Raw genomic sequence first — 18306 nt, forward strand, 5'->3', positions numbered from 1 at the left:
AGAACAAAATTCAAGGAAGTGAGAATCACTGGAGGGTGGTGCGGTCCTCTGTACACCACAATAACAACAGTAATAATAAAAATAATAAATAATAATTTGAAGAAATGGCCAACTCTGGGTCAATTCTGCTGCTGTGGCATTCTTACTCACATTCTCCTAGCATGAAGGTGGTTACTGAACACTGCTAAGTGGTAGGATAATGGAGGTGGCTTCACCTTCACAAGCTGACATTGTGATCGAATCAACAACTGCAATGTGAGGAATTGAGATGACTTTGTTAAGCCAAGTTTAGCTGAATGTCTTTTTTCATATTTCTCTAAATCTGTGGTAATTTGTAGTCAATAGAATGGAACAGACCTTGTAGGCATGCACGCTTCAAGGAAAAGTTACTATGCTTTTGTTGAAAAGCTGTATTTGCAATTAGCAACTAGGGCTTAGGTGCCATCTGGTGGTGAGAGGACCGCTGCTAACCACAGAGCACAACCATGGCCGAAGCCTGAAGGAAGATCATGGCACAGTTACGTTAACTTCAGCCATTTTCCAGTTGTCACCAGTAAAGGCATGCTGTGAAAATCCTTGGTGTTCAGGAAGAGCGAGGGGTGAGCAAGTGCCTGCGGAGAGCAGGCCTGCCGCATAGCAGCCTTCAGGAGTCTTCTCTTTACAAAGCTGAACATTCGTTTTAACACAGATGATCACAGTCCATCAGTGGGTCAGCCAGTGCGTCATCTCACAAGCAAATGTTAAAATTCAGAAAGTTGTCGTCACTTTTCCAGTCCCCTCAGATGGGAAGGGGGAGATGAGTAAAGGAGTAAGGGGGAGATTGTGAGTAAATGCCAGCATAAGACTAAATGAGAAAAAAGAAACATTTAATTATCGTCTTCTGTAAAACTTTACAAATGTACAGCATAGTGCAAAAAAAACACCAAGCACACGCAGTCTCAGCACATCATCTTCAAGTAAACTTAACAATGTAAAAAGCCAAGGAACGCCAGCCTGCTTCTTCAGGAGTGGCTCTCAACCCTTTCCTGGAGGTTACCCTCTCTCTATCAAGATCCAAGCTCATGTTGACAATAGAGCAAAAAGCCTAAAGAAAATCCCAGGAACCACTCAGGAGCGGCTGCTCACAGTGCATGCAGTCTGTGTACCGCAGAGAAGTGCTGCAGTGTGAGGTGGGGCCAGGCCCCTCACAGCTCGGGTGCTCCTCCTTGCAAGTAGTTCTCCTGAGGTGGTTCGTGTTTCAACCACAAACGGACACTCCAGTAAGGCATCCAAGCACGTGTCCAACTTCAGGCATGTGACAGACTTCATAGAAATAAATAAAAGCTGCTCAGAAGTTTGAAGTTATGCATGTGCTCAGATACCTTACTGAACCTGTATACATTCAGTGCTAACATGAAGGAATTGAGCATCTGGAGGTTCAAAGAAAGACATAAAACCTGAACGAGGATAACATATTCTGTCAGGTGAGAAGAGACAGCACACAGCTTCCCATGAGAAAGGAAGCAACCAGACTGCAACTCAGCAGATCTCCATTGCTGGAAGTGACAAAGTACAGTGCCAAATAGGCAAGATCTAGATGAACTCTAAGCACAAATCTGCCAAAAAAGAAACATTGTCCATGCTATTCTTAAGAACACCATCTAAATACCAGGCCAGTGGGGGCTGCCAGGTTTTTCCCTTAGTCCTGAACAGACAAACAGTGGAACTAATTCAAAAGTTCTCACAACATCACTCTGCCAAGAAAGTGCCTCCAGGGTGATGATCACCCCTCATAGCAGCCAGCTGGCAAAAATGAGTGTCTCTGAATTGTTCCCATCTGCTCACACACTGATAAATGGATGGAGCAAAGGGCTGTGACAGGAAAGCCCATTTAAAATACGCACATCTTATTTAGGACATTTTGAGCCTACATTCATCTGATCAACTGTATTTTTAGGTGGATGCTGCTTGGCCATTCTAGACGGTCAGGAATGCGATTTAGTACCAAGAATCATCACGGTAGTGAAAGTTGGCAGAGCAGTTCTTCAAATAGAGTTGGCATGGCTTACACCTCCCTGTCTAAGCCCTTGGAAGGCCTGAGTTAGGTGAATTTCCTGTGTCTGTCCCACTGCTTGTGGGTAGCTTTCTTAAGGAAAAACAACTCAATTAGAGGATATTGTGATAAATAATACGTTCTCATTAGAACTACAGAATAAAAAACAAAGCTCTGCTTTGTTGAGAAACTCAGTTGTCAGAAACCACATGAAAGAGGAAGATTAAATGGGCCTGTAGGAGCTGGTTTCAGATGCACAAAAGGCAGAAGAAAAAGTCTTTGGGACATGGTGGAGTAACTCTTCTGCCTCTGTTGGACACTGAGAAAGTACCTGAAGCTGAGAGTCCTTCTAAAAAGGGGCTCAAATCAATTAAACCAGTTCATCAGATTTCATACACTAACAAACCTACAGGCACATCTCCAGGGGAAATAGAGAAGGTTAAGGCCAAGGAGAAATACCACCGGACTGGACATGAAATATTTCTCCAGCACAAAAACCAGGAATAAACTAGTCCTCTTTGAAGATAAAAAACTGTGTGTGCAGAAGACTCCATCCCTTATTATAAGAATTAAAGCATGGGGTGCCTTGCCTCTACGTTACAGAAGATAAACTGGGGGAAAAATAACCAACAACCCTTTCAACTCAGGATGGGATGTTGTGGGATTTATGATGCCTGCAGCTCCCCTGGGAGCCAAAGACACCTCCTTGGAGGGATCACTCAGGAAACTATCTTCAGCACACCCTGAGGGAGCTCCATGTTCCTGCTTACTCTGGGAAGACAGGGGAGAGGCACAAATACATCCCATCAAAACCAGAAAATAGATAATAAAAGAATATTTTTAGAGCACTGGTCTGGCACTTAAAACTAATCTTCTACTGAAAAAATGGCATTCAGAAGGGTCATGCATCTCTTTGCTGACCTGCGCTGCCCTATTATCATCCCACAGTTTGTTGCCGCAGACACCAGTTGGGATTGCTTTGTTCTATGAGGTCCCTGATGAACTTTCAAGCTACTTTTCACTTCCATTTTCTTAAAAGTTTGACACTTGTAAAAGAAAAACAGCTCCCACCACATTCCCGCTCCACGTAGGAAGAAGCACCAGAAGCAGCATTTTGTTCTACAACTATGATCCTGGGCAAACACTGAGAGCCAGGGACAGGGTGTGCAGTGCAACAGCTATTGACCATTCCAATCTACTTAAAAAGAAAGGGCACAACAACTCTCTTGTAGGCTTCTGAGTCGCTTTTGTTTCTTTACATTCAAACCTGTGGATGCTTGGGTGGGTGGGAGGGAGATGATGCCTTGGAAGCGACATCACTGGTTGTTATCAGTCGAAGAGCTCAGGTTTAAGGGGATATCCCCTTGGACACGCACAGAGGACAGATAGGAAGCCATGTTTTCAGATGGAATATACAGCGATGAACTTTCATGTAAGCTGATGATGTCGTTTCCAAAGACTGACTGCCGGTCAGTGAGAAATTGCTGGGAGCTTTCAAGAAGGACATCTTTTCCTAGAAATGCAAACAGACAACAGAAAACTCAGTCCCTGGAAGGCACATTACAGCATTTATGAAAGTAGCATTAAAAAGGGGCAAATTCCTGCTGCACTAGGAGTGGAAGGACCTTAATCAAGGCAAAAAGTGCTCGGAAATGCTTGAGTCTAGGGGTTCAGTCAAAAGCCCATTAAAATCTGTGGAATTCTTTCCAGGTGGGTCCTGCCTGAATACTGAGATGCCTTACAGGAGACATTGAGAAGTGAGTAAGAGACGCTTCTCTTTCACTCTAGAACTGTCTGCTTTCCTTGCTTTTGCAATAGGAGACCTCCACCAATTGCCCTGTTATTCCAGCATCACACCCCGTGTGGACAAGAAAGGCTTTGCAGACAGGAGATGCTCCCCTTGTGTTGTTCAGCCCCAGCCTGCTGAATAATTCTCTCCAGTGTTTCTGGGCATTAATACCTTTGTTGTTCATGTAGGATGCTAAGCTTAAGGTGGAGGCTGGAAGTCCATGAACTACACATCAAAACCCTGCAGATGTTGGGATCAGGTGGCAATGGCACCTGAACAAAGCTAACAGAACTTTCTTTCAGATCTAACCCAGACAAATACACATGAATATCATAACATATCACTATTCCATGGCCAAGAAAACATTTCTGGATTCATACCAAAAGTCAATGACACACTTTTTCAGAATCACTAAGGGGGGATGGGATGTTCAGCTGAATATTTCCCTTGAAGAGTGGTAAAAAAAAAAAGTCTGGTGGAAAAGAGAGATGCTGCTGGCAGCTATGGGATCATCCCTGGAGCAGAAGCCAGAGGAAACACAGGGCCCATGCAGCTCTTTTCACCCCGACAGTTCACTTAGATTGCCACATTGCTCCTAGGTGGTAAGGAACTGGCAGAGAAAACAGAATTAATGCAGGTTTGATGTAGACCCAAGCAGGAACAGAGGTCATTTGGTTACATTTAATCTCATTTTATTTCCCATATTTTTGTCTCTTCTCAGTAATAACTTAGTAGTTGTTGCTGATGGCAATCATGAAAGTGAAACGAACCTCTGGGTGGCAAATGATTAGTGCTGGGCTCTGCATCCAGCTGCTGATGTGAGAACACCTTAATTACAACCCCATCCCCAAGTCTGCAAGAGTTGCCAGTGCTCCTACCTGGGCAGGCACTGCTGAACGATGGGTTGAACACTTTTGAGTTCAGCTCAGTTGCATTCTTCTCCAGATCCACTGTGAGCCGCTGCATCTTGATGCAAAAATACAAAACTACGATGTACAGTTATACAAAGACAGGGCAGCTTGTTAGAATCAGGCCACTTCTGAGAATCAGTGTTTTGCTGATTCTGTGTACCATCCACCAGCAATGTGTGCTGTGCTCCCCATGTTGCTTCTAAACTCAACTGCTGATAGAGATGCAATCCCCCACTCGCACTGAAGCTCACATCATACGAGGAGGCCAGGCTGGAGCTGCTGTGGCTGCACCAAGCAAACCCACCATCCTCTACAGCCAGCAACAAATACAGAAAGTGTTTTTCTTTCCATTTGTTCGTGGTTATCTTTACGTAAAACCAGCTTTCAGCTGTTCAGTACTATGCTTCTAGGTGCAACGTGCTGCAGACGTAACTCACAGTTTTGGTATGCTCATAGTTTTCTGCAGGACTCACAAGGCTGAGGGTGAGCTGCATCGTTAGGTGCTGCAAAATTCAGTGGACATGAGGAGTGAAGCACTGAGTACTGCGGCTTCTTCTCAGCAATCCATTTTAAGAGGCCTCCCCTTGCTGTAGGACTTGGAAATACTACCTGTCTGTGCAGAGGCCCTCAGGAAATGGGATTACCTAGTAAATTCCCAATTAATAAACCCAAACCTACAAAGGCAAGTGATATCATGAAGAAGGTTTAGAGACTTCTGGCACTTCATTAGAACAGATCATACTTTGCATGTCTGTAGACATGGCAGAAACACTCAATCTTTATCCTACCTGACTGGCAGGCAGGGCTCTGAGAAACCACCCCCAGTCATGGAGGGCAGAAAAATAGTTGGGAACCTCACATCTCCTTCACTTTTTATTTAATCACCATATTCACTTTAGGAATGTCTGCATTGACATCAATTCCCAACAAATAACACCAAACTGGATTTCTCCTCATTTCTTCCATGTGTGTGCATTACCACACTCTCTGCTCTGGCTACAGCATAGCATTTCCTTAGCTGGGTCCGAGCTCTGCTTACAGGAAATTCTGCCACACGTTTACATTGGTGTTATCTCAGAAACCCATCTCTTACCGGGGACAGACCGGCTTCCATTTCAGCCAAATTGCACTCACTCATTGGTAAGTTGGGATTGAAGACCTGTTTGGAAAAACATACCACGAGGGCATGGAACTCACGGCAATTTTGCAGAAATTGGGCAACTGGAGAAAGGAGTTGTGATCTAAGGTTCAGTTCTATGATTAATTCTCACTCAGTTGCACCAACAGAGGAAAGTGTGTCAGTAACAGGAAGACACCTCCTAGCAAGACGTAGGAAACAGAAACCAGCAGAGCCAGTGGCAGAGGGCTACTTGAGAACAAGCACCACAGCCCCACCCATCCCACAGCCCCACTAGGTCCCTCCCTACAGCCCAGGGCTGCACTCACATCCAGGAGGCCTGCAGACTCCAGGCCATACTGCTGGCTCCTCAGCAGCAGCTGCAGCCCCTCCAGGCTCCAGTCCGGGCCCTCCAGTGGGTCTGAAATATCTGTTCTGAGGAAAGATGAGGGAAAACATTGCCATAGATAAGGCTTGCATGGATACAAAGCAGAGCTAAGTGGCCTTCATATCTTTTAATGGAGTTCAATACAGCCAGCAATCAATCATGAGTAGTGTTCCCCAGGGTTTGGTGCTGGGGCTGGCCCCGTTCAATATCTTTACTGATGATCTGGACAAAGGGATGGAGTGCACCCTTGGTAAGTTTGCAGATGACATCTAGTTGGGAGGAAGGAATTGGTTGAGCCAATTGGATGAGGTTCAACAGGACCAAGTGGTGGGTTCTGCATTTTGGTCACAACATCCCCATGCACTGCGATAGGGCTGGGGCAGAGCAGCTGGAAAACTACACAGAGGGAAAGGATCTGGGGGTGTGAACTGGCAGCCAGCTGAACTGAGCCATGGAACATGGCTAGTGAGCATGGTGGGGGTAGGCTGGGGTTGGACTTTGGGATCTCAGAGGTCCAAGAGCCCACTGTCACCCTCAATTCATATAATTTCAGCTGCATTAATCCCAGAAATATGCCCAAACAGAGCATGAAGGGGACAGGCATGACAGCCAACAAGTGAGAGAACTCTCCTGGGTGCAGGACAGAGCTCACCAGCTGCACGGGGTGATTAAAGTCAGCCTCACTTTCCTCCAGTAATGGGAAGATCTGTGGAACACACAGGGGTTGCAGCTCTCCTCACCTGTCCAGCAGTGCTCTCCTGCCTCTCCTCTCAGGAGGCTGTGAGGTTCCTGGGGGGGCCACTCCACAGCTCCCTTTGCCCTCCAGGACAGACTGCACCATGGCAACTGGAAGCACAGGGGGCTCAGGGCAGGCCCGGCAGCCAGACAGTGGGATGTCGGGTTCAGCAGAGGCCTTCACCCCGGGGCTTGCTGGCTCCTCCTTGATCAGCATGAGGCACTTCTCCCTATGGCAGAGACAACACTTAGCTCCACACACACTGCTCCACGTCACTGGGAAGGGCAGCAGGAGCTGCTAATATCTGGGAAGTGCTATGCAGTGAAGGGTGGTGATGGAGTCACCATCCCTGGAGGTGTTCAAGAAATGTTGAGATGTTGTACTGAGGGACATGGTTTAGTGAGAAATATTGTTGGGAAGTGGACAGATGGACTGGATGATCTTGAAGGTTTTTTCCAGCCTTGGTGATTCTATGATTCTGTGATTCTATAATCAGAAACACGCTCAGCTGAAATGTCTTCAGTCACTACATCAGTTGTGGTTATAATGAATTTACCCCAGTAAATTGTCTTGCAAATACAGAAAGCACACTTTCACACGTTCATCACTTTTCAGATGAGTACTGGACTCGATACAGGTAAGCAGGCACTAGCAAGAGAGGGACTACAGATAAGGAGAAGTCTCCACCCTGGAAATAGCAATGCGATCAGTGAGACCTCACCTTCTGGAGCCAGCATCGGACCAGTGAGCTACCCAGAAATCTCAGTGACACAGGCCAGGACCTTGTGGCCCGTCAGGATTTGGAACAGAAGCTATTGGGGTCTGACAGCCCCAGTCAGACGGTTTCTTGTTTGGAAGCAGATGTTTGTCTTTTTGCAGTGGGAGCACTCCATGCTATTCCTACCAGACATATGACACTGGAGGCTCAAACATTATAACTTCCCACATCAAAACTTACTCTGTGCCACTGACAGAAAACTATCCAGCTCCCCGTGAAGCTGCGCAGCTGCAGCCAATGGCACACGGACCAACAGGCACAGGGCATGTGAAGCCACACCAAACTGTATTATTTTACATCCCTGACAGACCAGCTCCACCGCAAGACAGTGCATGAACACGTCCCACACATGGGATGGTATGTGACACTACACAGCCTTCCCTAGCATTTGTTTTTAGATCATCTTTTCTTCTTGTGTTAGAAGCTCACGTTGCTGCTGCAGCGTCACACTCCTGAGGAGCCGCACAGACACAGCGCGGTCAGAGGCCACCAGATGGCACTCAGAAATTAGCTGAGATCCTTCTGCTTCAGAAAGGCCTTTCAGCACACAGTTTTTTATCTGGAGCTAGTTAAATGCTTCTAGCTACTTTAATGGGGATGTTCTCAATTATCAGGTGGATTTACAGGCACTTCCTAGGGTCAGTTTCTTGCCTATAAGCCTGAGAAACTGTTTCCACGACTCACCAATCTGCACAGTTTCCACTGACATCGTTGTGTAGCTGTTCTGATACCACCCCAAATACACTGCACGTCTGCGGCAGGAAGAGATAAGCACTAAAATGCCCCTGCATTCAATTCTTAAGTCGCTGGGACCTCTTCACAGAAAAGATGTCAAACATCGGAAGTCATGATGCAACCCTTCTGTTCTCATTAGCAGAAAGATGTACAGTTTGATTCAGTTTCTTCCTTGTCAAAGCTAAGAGGAAACTTTTTCAACAAGCCCCAGTATGCCCCATTCTCTTTGGTTTTACACACAAATACGTTTACCTGTCATTATCAGGAGGGGACTGCGTATTTATTACGCTGGATGGTGATGCTTCAGTAACGTCGGATATGATGGGTCCTGCAGCCATCGCAGGGCTATGCAAACAGGAGGCGGGTTCTGTCGATGGCTAAGGGGAAAGCAAAAGGAAAACAGATTTCTCTGAGGCAGTAAAGAGCAGAAGTCAGTCAGCTGGTTCTCCATGGGCCCAAGAAGGGGAAAGGCAGCTTGCTGGTTTCATCCAGCTCCATCTTCCAGAACTCCTGCCCAAGCAAGGAGCTAATGAATGCCACTCTGCTTTGTAAACCTCTTCTTCACTGCCACATTTTTGCCAAGCTCCTTACTCTAGCAACCATACTATTGCTTCAGACATTCCTCCCTGCATGGCCAAAGAAACCCCCAAAGTACACCCACCGACTGTATGAAATAGGCATCATGGAGGACGTCTGCAGACAAATGCCGGCTGAACTTGGACACCTGTGGAGCTGATAACCCATTGTCAAGCATCAGAGGCCTGGAAGAGAAACAAGAGGTTTGTTATCCCAGTATGTACCAACCGGCCGGTCCCTGGCTGCTCACACAAGCAACAGCTTTCAGCCAAGGGTTGGTTTCCCGGCTGCCCTTTATTTCCTCAACTGTAATGTATGCCTCAGTTCAGTGTTACAGAGCAGGAAGGGGAGCAGTGGTCTCAGAGGATATCACCATTAAAAAGGGCCTTTAGCAGCCATGCAGAGAAAAGAAGATCTGGGTCTTACAGATCTTACTTGAAAGAGGAGAGTGAAATATACAGAGCACAACTTGTTTCTCACAAAAGGAAGAAACAATAGCAATACCTGTCCCTACAGTCAGAGCTGGCTGCAGAGGATGCAAACCTGAAGCTTAGGATACACCCCCGCAGAGTCCCCGGACCCCTCTTTGCACAAATAATTTTGAAATGATTTACAAGCTTAATAGATTTCTGTAACTTGCAGTGAGGAAAGCCTTATGCCTCAGCAACATTATACATTTTTCTATTCTGGACTTCTGTTCTGCAGCCTTTTGCACAGGTATTCACAGTGCTACCAGCAAGTACATTGCACTGAGGTGCCTTGGAGACACACCTTAGTGTTTCCAAGGAAGCAGAAGCACAGCGCTGTGCAAACTGCAGCCGGCTTATATCAGTGGTATCCCTCTTTGTAAAGAGGCCAACACATTTGCTGTGCCAATCATTCTGTGCTCTTCTGCCCCTTTCAGCACAGTCTCACTAATGATTTGCTTTTTTTTTGCAGCAGTGGTTTATGACAACTGCCCAGCCCTGCTTCCATTAACAAGTGGGAAAATGGTTGCCCATACGACCAGCACGGGGGCCCTGCCCTTTCTTCTCCCACCCATTTTTCCCAAACAGAGGTCATAAGCTGACACAGTGCTTCTCTACAGGTCACTGAACGAGGCATGTCAGCAGGTCTGACTCAGCAGTTCAGCCCATTCATTCCCCATCACCATGGTGCCTGGTCCGGTGACCGCCCGCCTGCGCGAGCTGAGCTTGTGCTTTTAGCAAGGGGGCAGCATTATGTGCACGCCCCACACCAGGGTACTTACAGCTTCCTCTTTATCCCAGTGCCGCCAGGGCTTGATTGGAGCTGGCCAAACAGAAACTGAATCAGCTGTCAGGAGAGATCACAGTCCAGTGTTAATCAGCAGTGATTCAGCACTCCTCACTCCCAACTCACACATCCCTCCCTCCTGACACCACTCCAAAGCTGGGAGCAGCCATGAAATACGGGAATCAAATTGCAGGAGGAAGCCTGAAACAGGACTCTGGGACGTTAGTCCACTATGCACGAAGGCAACAGGTTGCACGTGCTCAGAGCTCTCATGCCAATGCATGCAGAACTCTGGGAGCCTGATCCATGCATGTGGAAGTACACAAGCAAACAATGGATCAGGCTGCCTAGGTTTGGGGGGAGTCATCATCCCCAGAGGTGGTCAAGAACCATGGAGATGTGGCACTGAAGGACATGGGCAGTGGACAATACTGGTACTAGGTGGATGGTTGGATTAGATGATCTGAGAGGTCTTTTCCAACCTTAATGATTGTGTGATTCCTAGGCCTGGAGTGAGACTTGGCTTCTTCAAAGCCCTCCATGAAATCTAATAAGGTCTTTGCGAGGGAAAAAAGAAACCTCCCAGAGGACATCCTGGACCCTGGAAGGAGGTCTCTGCCCTTTTGGTTGAGAGTTTCAGCTCTGTGAAGTTCAGTGCTGATAGAACTGACAACAAGTACGATGCAGGATGGCTTTGGAGAGGAATCAGTTAGCAACATTTTCCCAGGTCAGCTCAAGCTAAAGCTCTGCTTTGACCTCCTAACAAAGAGAGCATTATTATGATATACCACAGCTGCCTCTTACTCACTGCTAAATGTAACAAAACAAAGTTGCATAAATGCCTCTACAGCAAGCAGAGTGGCTGGTCTGGCCTCAGAGCTGGAGGAAGGATGGTCAGCCTCGACATTTCCATTTAATCTTATGACTGATGCCACGTGAGGGTTAGAATGTGGCTCTGGGGGCACTGAGAAATGTGACATGCACAGTCACGTCAGCACCATATTGGAACCACTGGAGAGGCCCCTTCCGAGCAGATCACACTAGAGTTTAAGGGAGATAGCTCCTTTAAATTGTCAAAATGTTGAAGGTGACCACTGAGGAAAGGGCTAGCCAGTTCTGCTGCTGCAGCTTCAGTGCTAGCAGGAAAGGCTTGAGAAGCCTGACGGCATCAAGACTACCAGAACAAGGATGGTATTGTACAGAGCAGTCAGTGCCAAAACCACCAGAACAAAGAGAGTCACACGGGGCAGTCAGTGAGGGCTGTGTTCTCCTGCTCAAGACTTGAATGAAAGAGTGACTTCTAACATCACAGCATGGCCTGGCAGTGAAATGAAAATCTTTGAGCAAAAGTTGCTCCATGCATTGTTAATGACCATTGCCCACGGGACACGTAGGAACATCATGCAATTAGAAAGATAGGAAAACACACATACTGTGGTATCAGTGTGGAGAAGATGATGGTACAAGAAAAATCAGAGGAGGACACACACTGTGCAGTCCACATGAGTTTTGGTTTGTATGATCACTACCTTGTTGATCACCTTCTGTTGCTGTGAGTGGTTCTGTCGCAGAGAAACAACCTCCCTCCAAAGGACTTCATTCTGCCTGAAAGTAAAACAGAAATGTCCTGTGAGCACAGAAACATCCCAACAGTCCATGGTGCTGCCACGATGCACAGCACTCAGCTCAGCAAAGTCTCACTTTGGGTCACTGCAGATTTTGGTATTTGCAGGTGTCCCAGCCACAGACATGATTCTTTTCCTTGTTTTTCCTCAATTTCAGAACTACAGACCAAAATTTGGTCCTCCAAATTTTGCAAGGGAAGCAAGTAAAGAGAAGCCACCATATGCATGGGAGGATAGTAGGAGGGCACGTTTGTTTGGGTTCCTTTGTGAAATTTTTGGGCCAAACTCTGAATCCCTGCCAGTTCTGTGCTGCAAATGGCTTCACCAGCAAATTTATCTCAAGTGTATGAATGCAAGAAAAACCATCAGACCAGCAAAACCTATCATATAGGTACAATTTATAAATACTTTCATTATACATCCTTTGGGTGGTAATAGTCTTCCTAATGTGGACTGATGCTATAGCTGGGAAGATAAGGTGTGTGGTTTGAAATAGCAAAGTAGCTACCCCTATATAGTAGCTTGTACAGCAGGAATCCCTAATGGAATTCCTTAAAAATTAAGAAACAAGCCTAGAGGAAAACTTCTTTTATTTCTACTGTACCTGGATTTCATAGCGTGATTTCACACACATGCTAAGTGTGGGAAGCATTATAAATTGAGTAAGGATTAAAGGATGAGTTATCGCATTCAGGTGGCTGGGAGGTCAGGTGACCACATGGAAGAAGTGCAGCATATACCTTTCTTGCTCTTACGCAACAGAGAGAGGGGCCCAGAGATGTAAATGCTACAGCTGCTTTTGTGTCCTTACATTCTTTTGGCTGGTCATATGTATTGGATGTGGAGGATAACAGTGATAGATTTCTGACTTTAAATATTGGATGTGGTACCACTGCATTTCTGCCAAAGACCCTCCTAGGTTTGACATTGTGTCACATATCTCTCTCTGCCTTCACTTCTATCTGGAGGAAACACAGTTGTGTCAGTCTCCAATACTCTTCCTTCCTGTGTGGCTTCCTCTGTGCTTATCTCATCTGTAAAGGGAAAATATGGATGAAGAGATAATGTCTACCTGTCATAGAAGACAGAGAGACTAAGGATTAGTTTGCATGCTGTAGCTCACTGGGAGCTCTGCACAGAAATCCACAAGTTATCATCTCAGCAGATCCAGTCCCTCTGACCAAAACAGAGGTCAGCTGTTCAGATGCAGCAGGTCTTCATGCAGCACTCTGACGGTAACATTCCTGCACCAGCATTTGCTCTGTTCATACGTATTGCTAAGAAGATACATAGATAACACAAACTCATTTTTTCAAAGTTAGGATATTTAAGCAAAGAGAAGATTTTTTGCTCAGTATGTGCTCCATTGGAGGCAGCTGTGCTAGGCTCCTCCTTTCAAGCATTCCCCAAGACCATTTCTCAAGAAGCAAATGCCTCCAAAGGAGCAGCCCAAGTAGTGTTCAACTCACTGCTTCATATCCTGCATTTGGCACTCCATGTTCTCCTGCTGACTTCTCAGGATCTGTACCTCATATAGCAACCTGCTGAGGTCCTCCTGGCGCATCTTGGTCTCCTCACTTTTTACTACTGACACCTAAGGAAGAAAAAGGCAGAAGTGGACTTCACCAGCACTAGAAGGGCTGTGGACAGATAGAGCAATGGCTGTGGCTCAGGGGCAGGACTCCCAAAGCCAGACTGGTATGCTGGCATACATGGGGAAGCAACGTGTTCACAAGAGTCTGGGTATTACTGCAAGGGCCAATGAGATAAAATGCAGCAAAAGAGCAGGAAAAGTGCTTCCATACAGAGGGTGGTTGGCAGTAGGATATTGTCCACCAGGGATGTACTTCAAATCAACTTGGAAAAAAAGGTACTTTGAGGAAGAGGAATGCGCTGAACTAGGTCATTTGATTAATTGCTTCAATTTTATGTAACTGTAACTGTTTTGAACTGATACATTACACTTGGATTTCAAGGCTGTTTTTGTTGTAGTTACTTTCTGAAGTTAATAGGCTAATTAGCCCTTCTTGGAGGCTAAGAACAAGCTAAAAGACAGTAAACAGGTGGCAGGAGTAGGTTATTACTTCTAAAGCAATAGGAGGGGAGTGCTGGGGGATCCAGGAAGAGATGTGTCATATTGATCTAGAAAAAGAGACGATGATTCAAAATGACAGAACGGACTGAAGCAAGCCTGGCTGCACAGCACAAAGATCTGTGGCACTGGGCAACGGAGCAAAACAAACCAACAGCTGGTGACAGCCAAGCCCTGTGCTCACAAGACCCTTGTCACAGTACAACCCAGGCTAGAAACCACATTGCAAGGTGATGTTTGAGTTACGCCAAGCAGTCCACAGCATGCCAGTCTGTGTTCCAAAAAAACAAATCTGCCTTTGGAGAACTGTCAAGAGAGGAAAGCAGCTGTGGCAGAATCCACGCAATGAACACGTCTCAGTCACAGAGCCTCCAGCCCAGTGCCCCTCACCTTCCTCTTGATGTGCTCCAGGAGGTGCTCATGGCCCTGCAGGAAGCAGAGGTGCTGGAACTCAGTGTCATCCCGCTCCGGCTTGACCAGTCCCCCCTGCTCAATGTTCACCACCTTTCTGAAGCCATCTGCGTGGAAAGGGTGTGGGTGAAGAGTCAGTGGGCCCATGCTCTCCTCCTGGCCTCCACCAGAAGTGAGGGAAATCTACGTTGGATACCTCTTTGAAGTTCTACAATGGTTTCTACATCACACTACCCTTCCTCAAGATTGGCATCGTATTCACAACAGTATGCTTAAATTGCAAAGGGAAAACTTTACTGAGGAACTTATGAAGTAGTGACTGAAAGAAAGTAACACTTCAGAAAACTATCATAGAAGACGCGTATGTCATACAAGCATGGTCTAGGTGTTGCTAACAGCTACGTGCAAACCTCCGCTGAATGGTGAAGTGTGTCCAGTTAGCATAGTTTGCTGGGTAAAATGCTGTCTGACCTTAGCTGTGCAATATGGCTGTGAAAAGACAAGCTGAGGGCACACCACACTCAAAGGAAGGTGTTTCTGAGGGAGCTTTCACAGTACTGAGCTGCCAGAAAAACCCCCCCATGGCAATTAAACCAATCAAGGAAAGCAGAGAACCTGGTAGCTGAAATTTCTTAGCCACAGCTTATCTAACAGAAATGTCATGCTAGAATCTACGGAAGAATCTATAGATCTTCTATACAAGAATTTCACTTCCCTGGTGTCTAAGAGGAATGTCCTCTTAGGTGAAATCAATAATGTCACAGTAATGTGTATACGTGGGCTCCCAATGTTTCTATCTACAATTCCCTTCCATGCTTCCCATCCCAGCCTTGCTTTCTCTTGCTCTCCCCATATCCCATGAGACCCATGCGCATTGAACTTACACATATTCAGCTGCCGGACGAAACTGGCCATGTTGTTGTGTTTGAAATACTTGGGCAGCACCTCTTTGGCAAAACGTCCTTGGTCAAACACATGGAAGCTGGTGCCATTCTGCAAAGGCAATAAGGACAGAGGCAGTCAGAAGACTGCAGGAGGAGGACAGGAGGAGGTGGTTCCTTCAGGTCCTCTCTGTCACCTTGAAGCTGCAAAGAGTGACAACAACTTTCAGTGAATGATGTTCCCCTTTCAGTTCTGGCACAGATGCATTTTTGATCCTTTTTGACGGCTTTTTCAGAGCCTCAGGTGTGAGAAAAAATCTACAGGCTTTTACATCCCAAGTGCTCATAGCTCAGGATTGCTGCCCTTTCTTGTGTGGACCTCACAGAAAGACTGGTGTCTGGAGAAGGTATTGGAAAGTGGAAATTACCATTACAGTCAATGAAGGTGCTGACACAGGTCTGTCTGTGAACCGTCTGCTCCAGAGCACAGTGGCCCTGGAGGGAGCACTGCCTGGAGACATGGCACAAGAACACAGCAAAGTGTGAAGTCCTTGGGGATACTGCTCTGACGAAGAAGCTCTACATGCCTTCTCTGGGTTATTTTTGAAAGCACACAGTCACAAGGGCAGCCACAAGCATGGCTGAATGTGGCATCAGGTTTTAGCAGTTATGCTTTAACAGTTCAGGCTGACAACATGCATTTTAACTGGCTAAAAGCACTGTTTCTGAGGATGCATCACCAGGATTTGAGACTGCAAAACAAAGCAAACCAGGCTGGGATCAATGACAGACAGACACACCGCAGCCTTCCCTGCTGGCCTCCTACCTGGCGGACACACCGTGCTGCAGCTGCCCTGAAGCGTTCTGCAAACACAAATCCACATCACTTTCTTAGGGCACAGAAGGTGCCTGGCAATGTATTTTCACCTGGGTCTCACCATGCACCCACTACCCACTACATTCCCCATTGGCACATGCTGCCAATTCCTGCTGTGTTCAGGCTCTTCTGCCTGCTCTAGCAATTAACCCTGCATGTTCACAACACACAACCTTGCTTCTTGCCTCAACAGTGCCCTCTGACCATCACCAGGGTCCTTCCTATTGATCATTGCCGCGCAGAGCAGAACCAAAACTGGCCAAGTGCTTAGGAGATTCACTAACAATCTGCCCATCAGTCTTGGCAGATGGTTGTCCCAACTGGTTTTGACAGACCCACAGGGCAGAGACTCTCCGCCATGTGACAGTTTATTCAATCACTCCTTATGGGTCCTATTTATCAACAGCTCTGACTACGTCCAGAAATCTTAGCAAAGCCCACAGCCTCTCAGCTCTAACAGCACTGACAGGGAAAAGGATGCAACATGGGAATTTCAGATAACTGCAGATGATCTTAGAGATCTTTTCCAACCTTAAATTGATTCTGTGATTCTCTGATCTAGAAGCCTTACCCAAGAAGACAGCTGTCTGGCTGCAGGAAAGCAGAGCATGGTGATGGAAGGTCCAAAATAACAGCTGACCTGAAACCGACATCGGGAATACTGCACATGTAACACAGAGGGGACTGCTTATACATGCTAATATTTAGTTCAAAAGACCTTATTTAAAACACAAGTGGTGTGGCCATGTACTGCCAACTTCAGAAAGCCCTGAATAACAACACAGCTTAAATTCCATCTCAGGTTTTGAATGAAAGCTGTACTGGACACAAACACATGGCAGAAATACTGCTTCAGGCTTTTCTCCCCTCCCTTTAAATCTGCTTTTGTAATAGATGCCTTCTTTCAGAGGCCATGTTCATGCACACAACTGATCTGATAGATCCCCGCTGGAGACAAATCACAGCACCATTTGCAGCAAGCCTTACTCAGGTCAAAAGCACAATGCGGTTTGATGAATCGTTTTTATCCACTGATTGCACTTAAGTAAATTAAAGCCCCTGAGATAAATAAGAAGCCAAACCAAAGCAATCTATCACTAGAGGAGTGGTACAGACAAATATACACACATCACCACAGCCATCACATGAATTAGCTGAAAAGGTGAGTGCAGTTCTTCCAAAAGGCTGGGCAATTTAAAGTGCCCATTTGAGATCCATTTGTGTTTCAGCTTGTGGTCCAAGGGCTCCTTATGGCAACCTGCTGCCTGCTACCACGGCACTGGGGAAAGGCTGTCAAGAGATGCTTGTGAAATCAGCCAGTCATCACTGAAATCCTTTAATAGCTTTGCACCTTTTCCAGAAAACTTTGGGGAACTGAAGCAAGGTGAAAAACTTTTCTCTCCTAAAGAGTCTGGATTTTTTAGAGGATTTGGTTTTAAGACACCCCTTAAAGCACTCGAAGTGAAACCCAGCATTGGCTGCACGTACCGTACTCCAGCAGATGAGGTGGTTTGTTTCAGGATCTTCCACCAGCGTCCAGAGCTTGGTTAGGAAGGCTGGCACATTGCTGGAGTAGCCATCCATCACCAGGGAGCCGGGTGAATCCTGCATAGCTTTCCAGTGTCCCAGCTACACCGACCCCATCGCTGTCAGCATGCCAGACTCCCTGCACGCGTGTGTGTCCGACAGAGAATGAACCACTAAATTTTATCCCGGGCCAGTAGAAAGTAGGCTCCTGGGAGTCACATCAGCAGTGCTGCTCTCCCTCGTAAAAACTCAGCACAATGCAATGGCATCACCAGCCCCAGAGAACAATGCACAGAATGAAAATGCACCGCAGCCGATCTCGCAGAGCTGTGAATAAATACGCAGTGTCATGCAGAGGGAACATGTGCTGTGCACCTTGCACTGGGAGGTCAGCAAGGCTGCGGGCTGAATCCTCCCACTGGGAGCCTGCGGGACACCCCAGCGCTGCTGCACTGCCTTTGTCTGAACACTCACGTAGTTGTTATTTTGAAATTCTCTTGCCCCAAAAGCTGGCCAGTGGAGGTGAGCACAGGCTGGCCAAGAGCCCAGAACTGCATGTCTTCAGCAAGGTTTTGAA

The 18306-nt window shown here is 46.6% G+C and overlaps 1 protein-coding gene across 2 annotated transcripts; it reads right to left on the reverse strand.

Annotated features, from left to right (window-relative positions):
- Positions 1-845: 845 nt before the first annotated feature.
- HSF4 (heat shock transcription factor 4) lies at positions 846-18283 on the reverse strand. 2 transcript variants are annotated; one of them, XM_003209638.5, is made up of 13 exons: positions 17691-18283; positions 15329-15437; positions 14424-14551; positions 13411-13535; positions 11846-11921; positions 10312-10376; positions 9148-9247; positions 8739-8863; positions 6978-7202; positions 6179-6284; positions 5826-5891; positions 4700-4787; positions 846-3545 (listed from the first exon to the last, which is right to left on the reverse strand). In XM_003209638.5, exons 1-13 carry the CDS (start codon positions 17811-17813, stop codon positions 3349-3351), a joined length of 1533 nt encoding a protein of 510 aa, XP_003209686.1. In that variant the 5' UTR covers positions 17814-18283; the 3' UTR covers positions 846-3348. The 2 variants fall into 2 exon arrangements, with proteins under 2 accessions (XP_003209686.1, XP_019475352.1); XM_019619807.3 differs by lacking the exon at positions 5826-5891.
- Positions 18284-18306: the final 23 nt, after the last annotated feature.

Source organism: Meleagris gallopavo, chromosome 13 (genome assembly GCF_905368555.1).
Source record: "Meleagris gallopavo chromosome 13, MGAL_WU_HG_1.1, whole genome shotgun sequence".
Lineage (NCBI taxonomy): Eukaryota > Metazoa > Chordata > Aves > Galliformes > Phasianidae > Meleagris > Meleagris gallopavo.

What these genes read in the sequence shown, in the direction of transcription:
- HSF4 (XM_003209638.5), bottom strand. Translation starts at nt 17,813, where the DNA reads ATGCAGGATTCACCCGGCTCCCTGGTGATGGATGGCTACTCCAGCAAT. An exon ending in CAAATGCAGGATATGAAGCA is followed by an intron (nt 11,922 to 13,410) that starts GTGAGTTGAACA and finishes TTTTACTTTCAG; the next exon opens with GCAGAATGAAGTCCTTTGGA. An exon ending in GTTCAGCAGTGCCTGCCCAG is followed by an intron (nt 3,546 to 4,699) that starts GTAGGAGCACTG and finishes TTGCATTTCTAG; the next exon opens with GAAAAGATGTCCTTCTTGAA.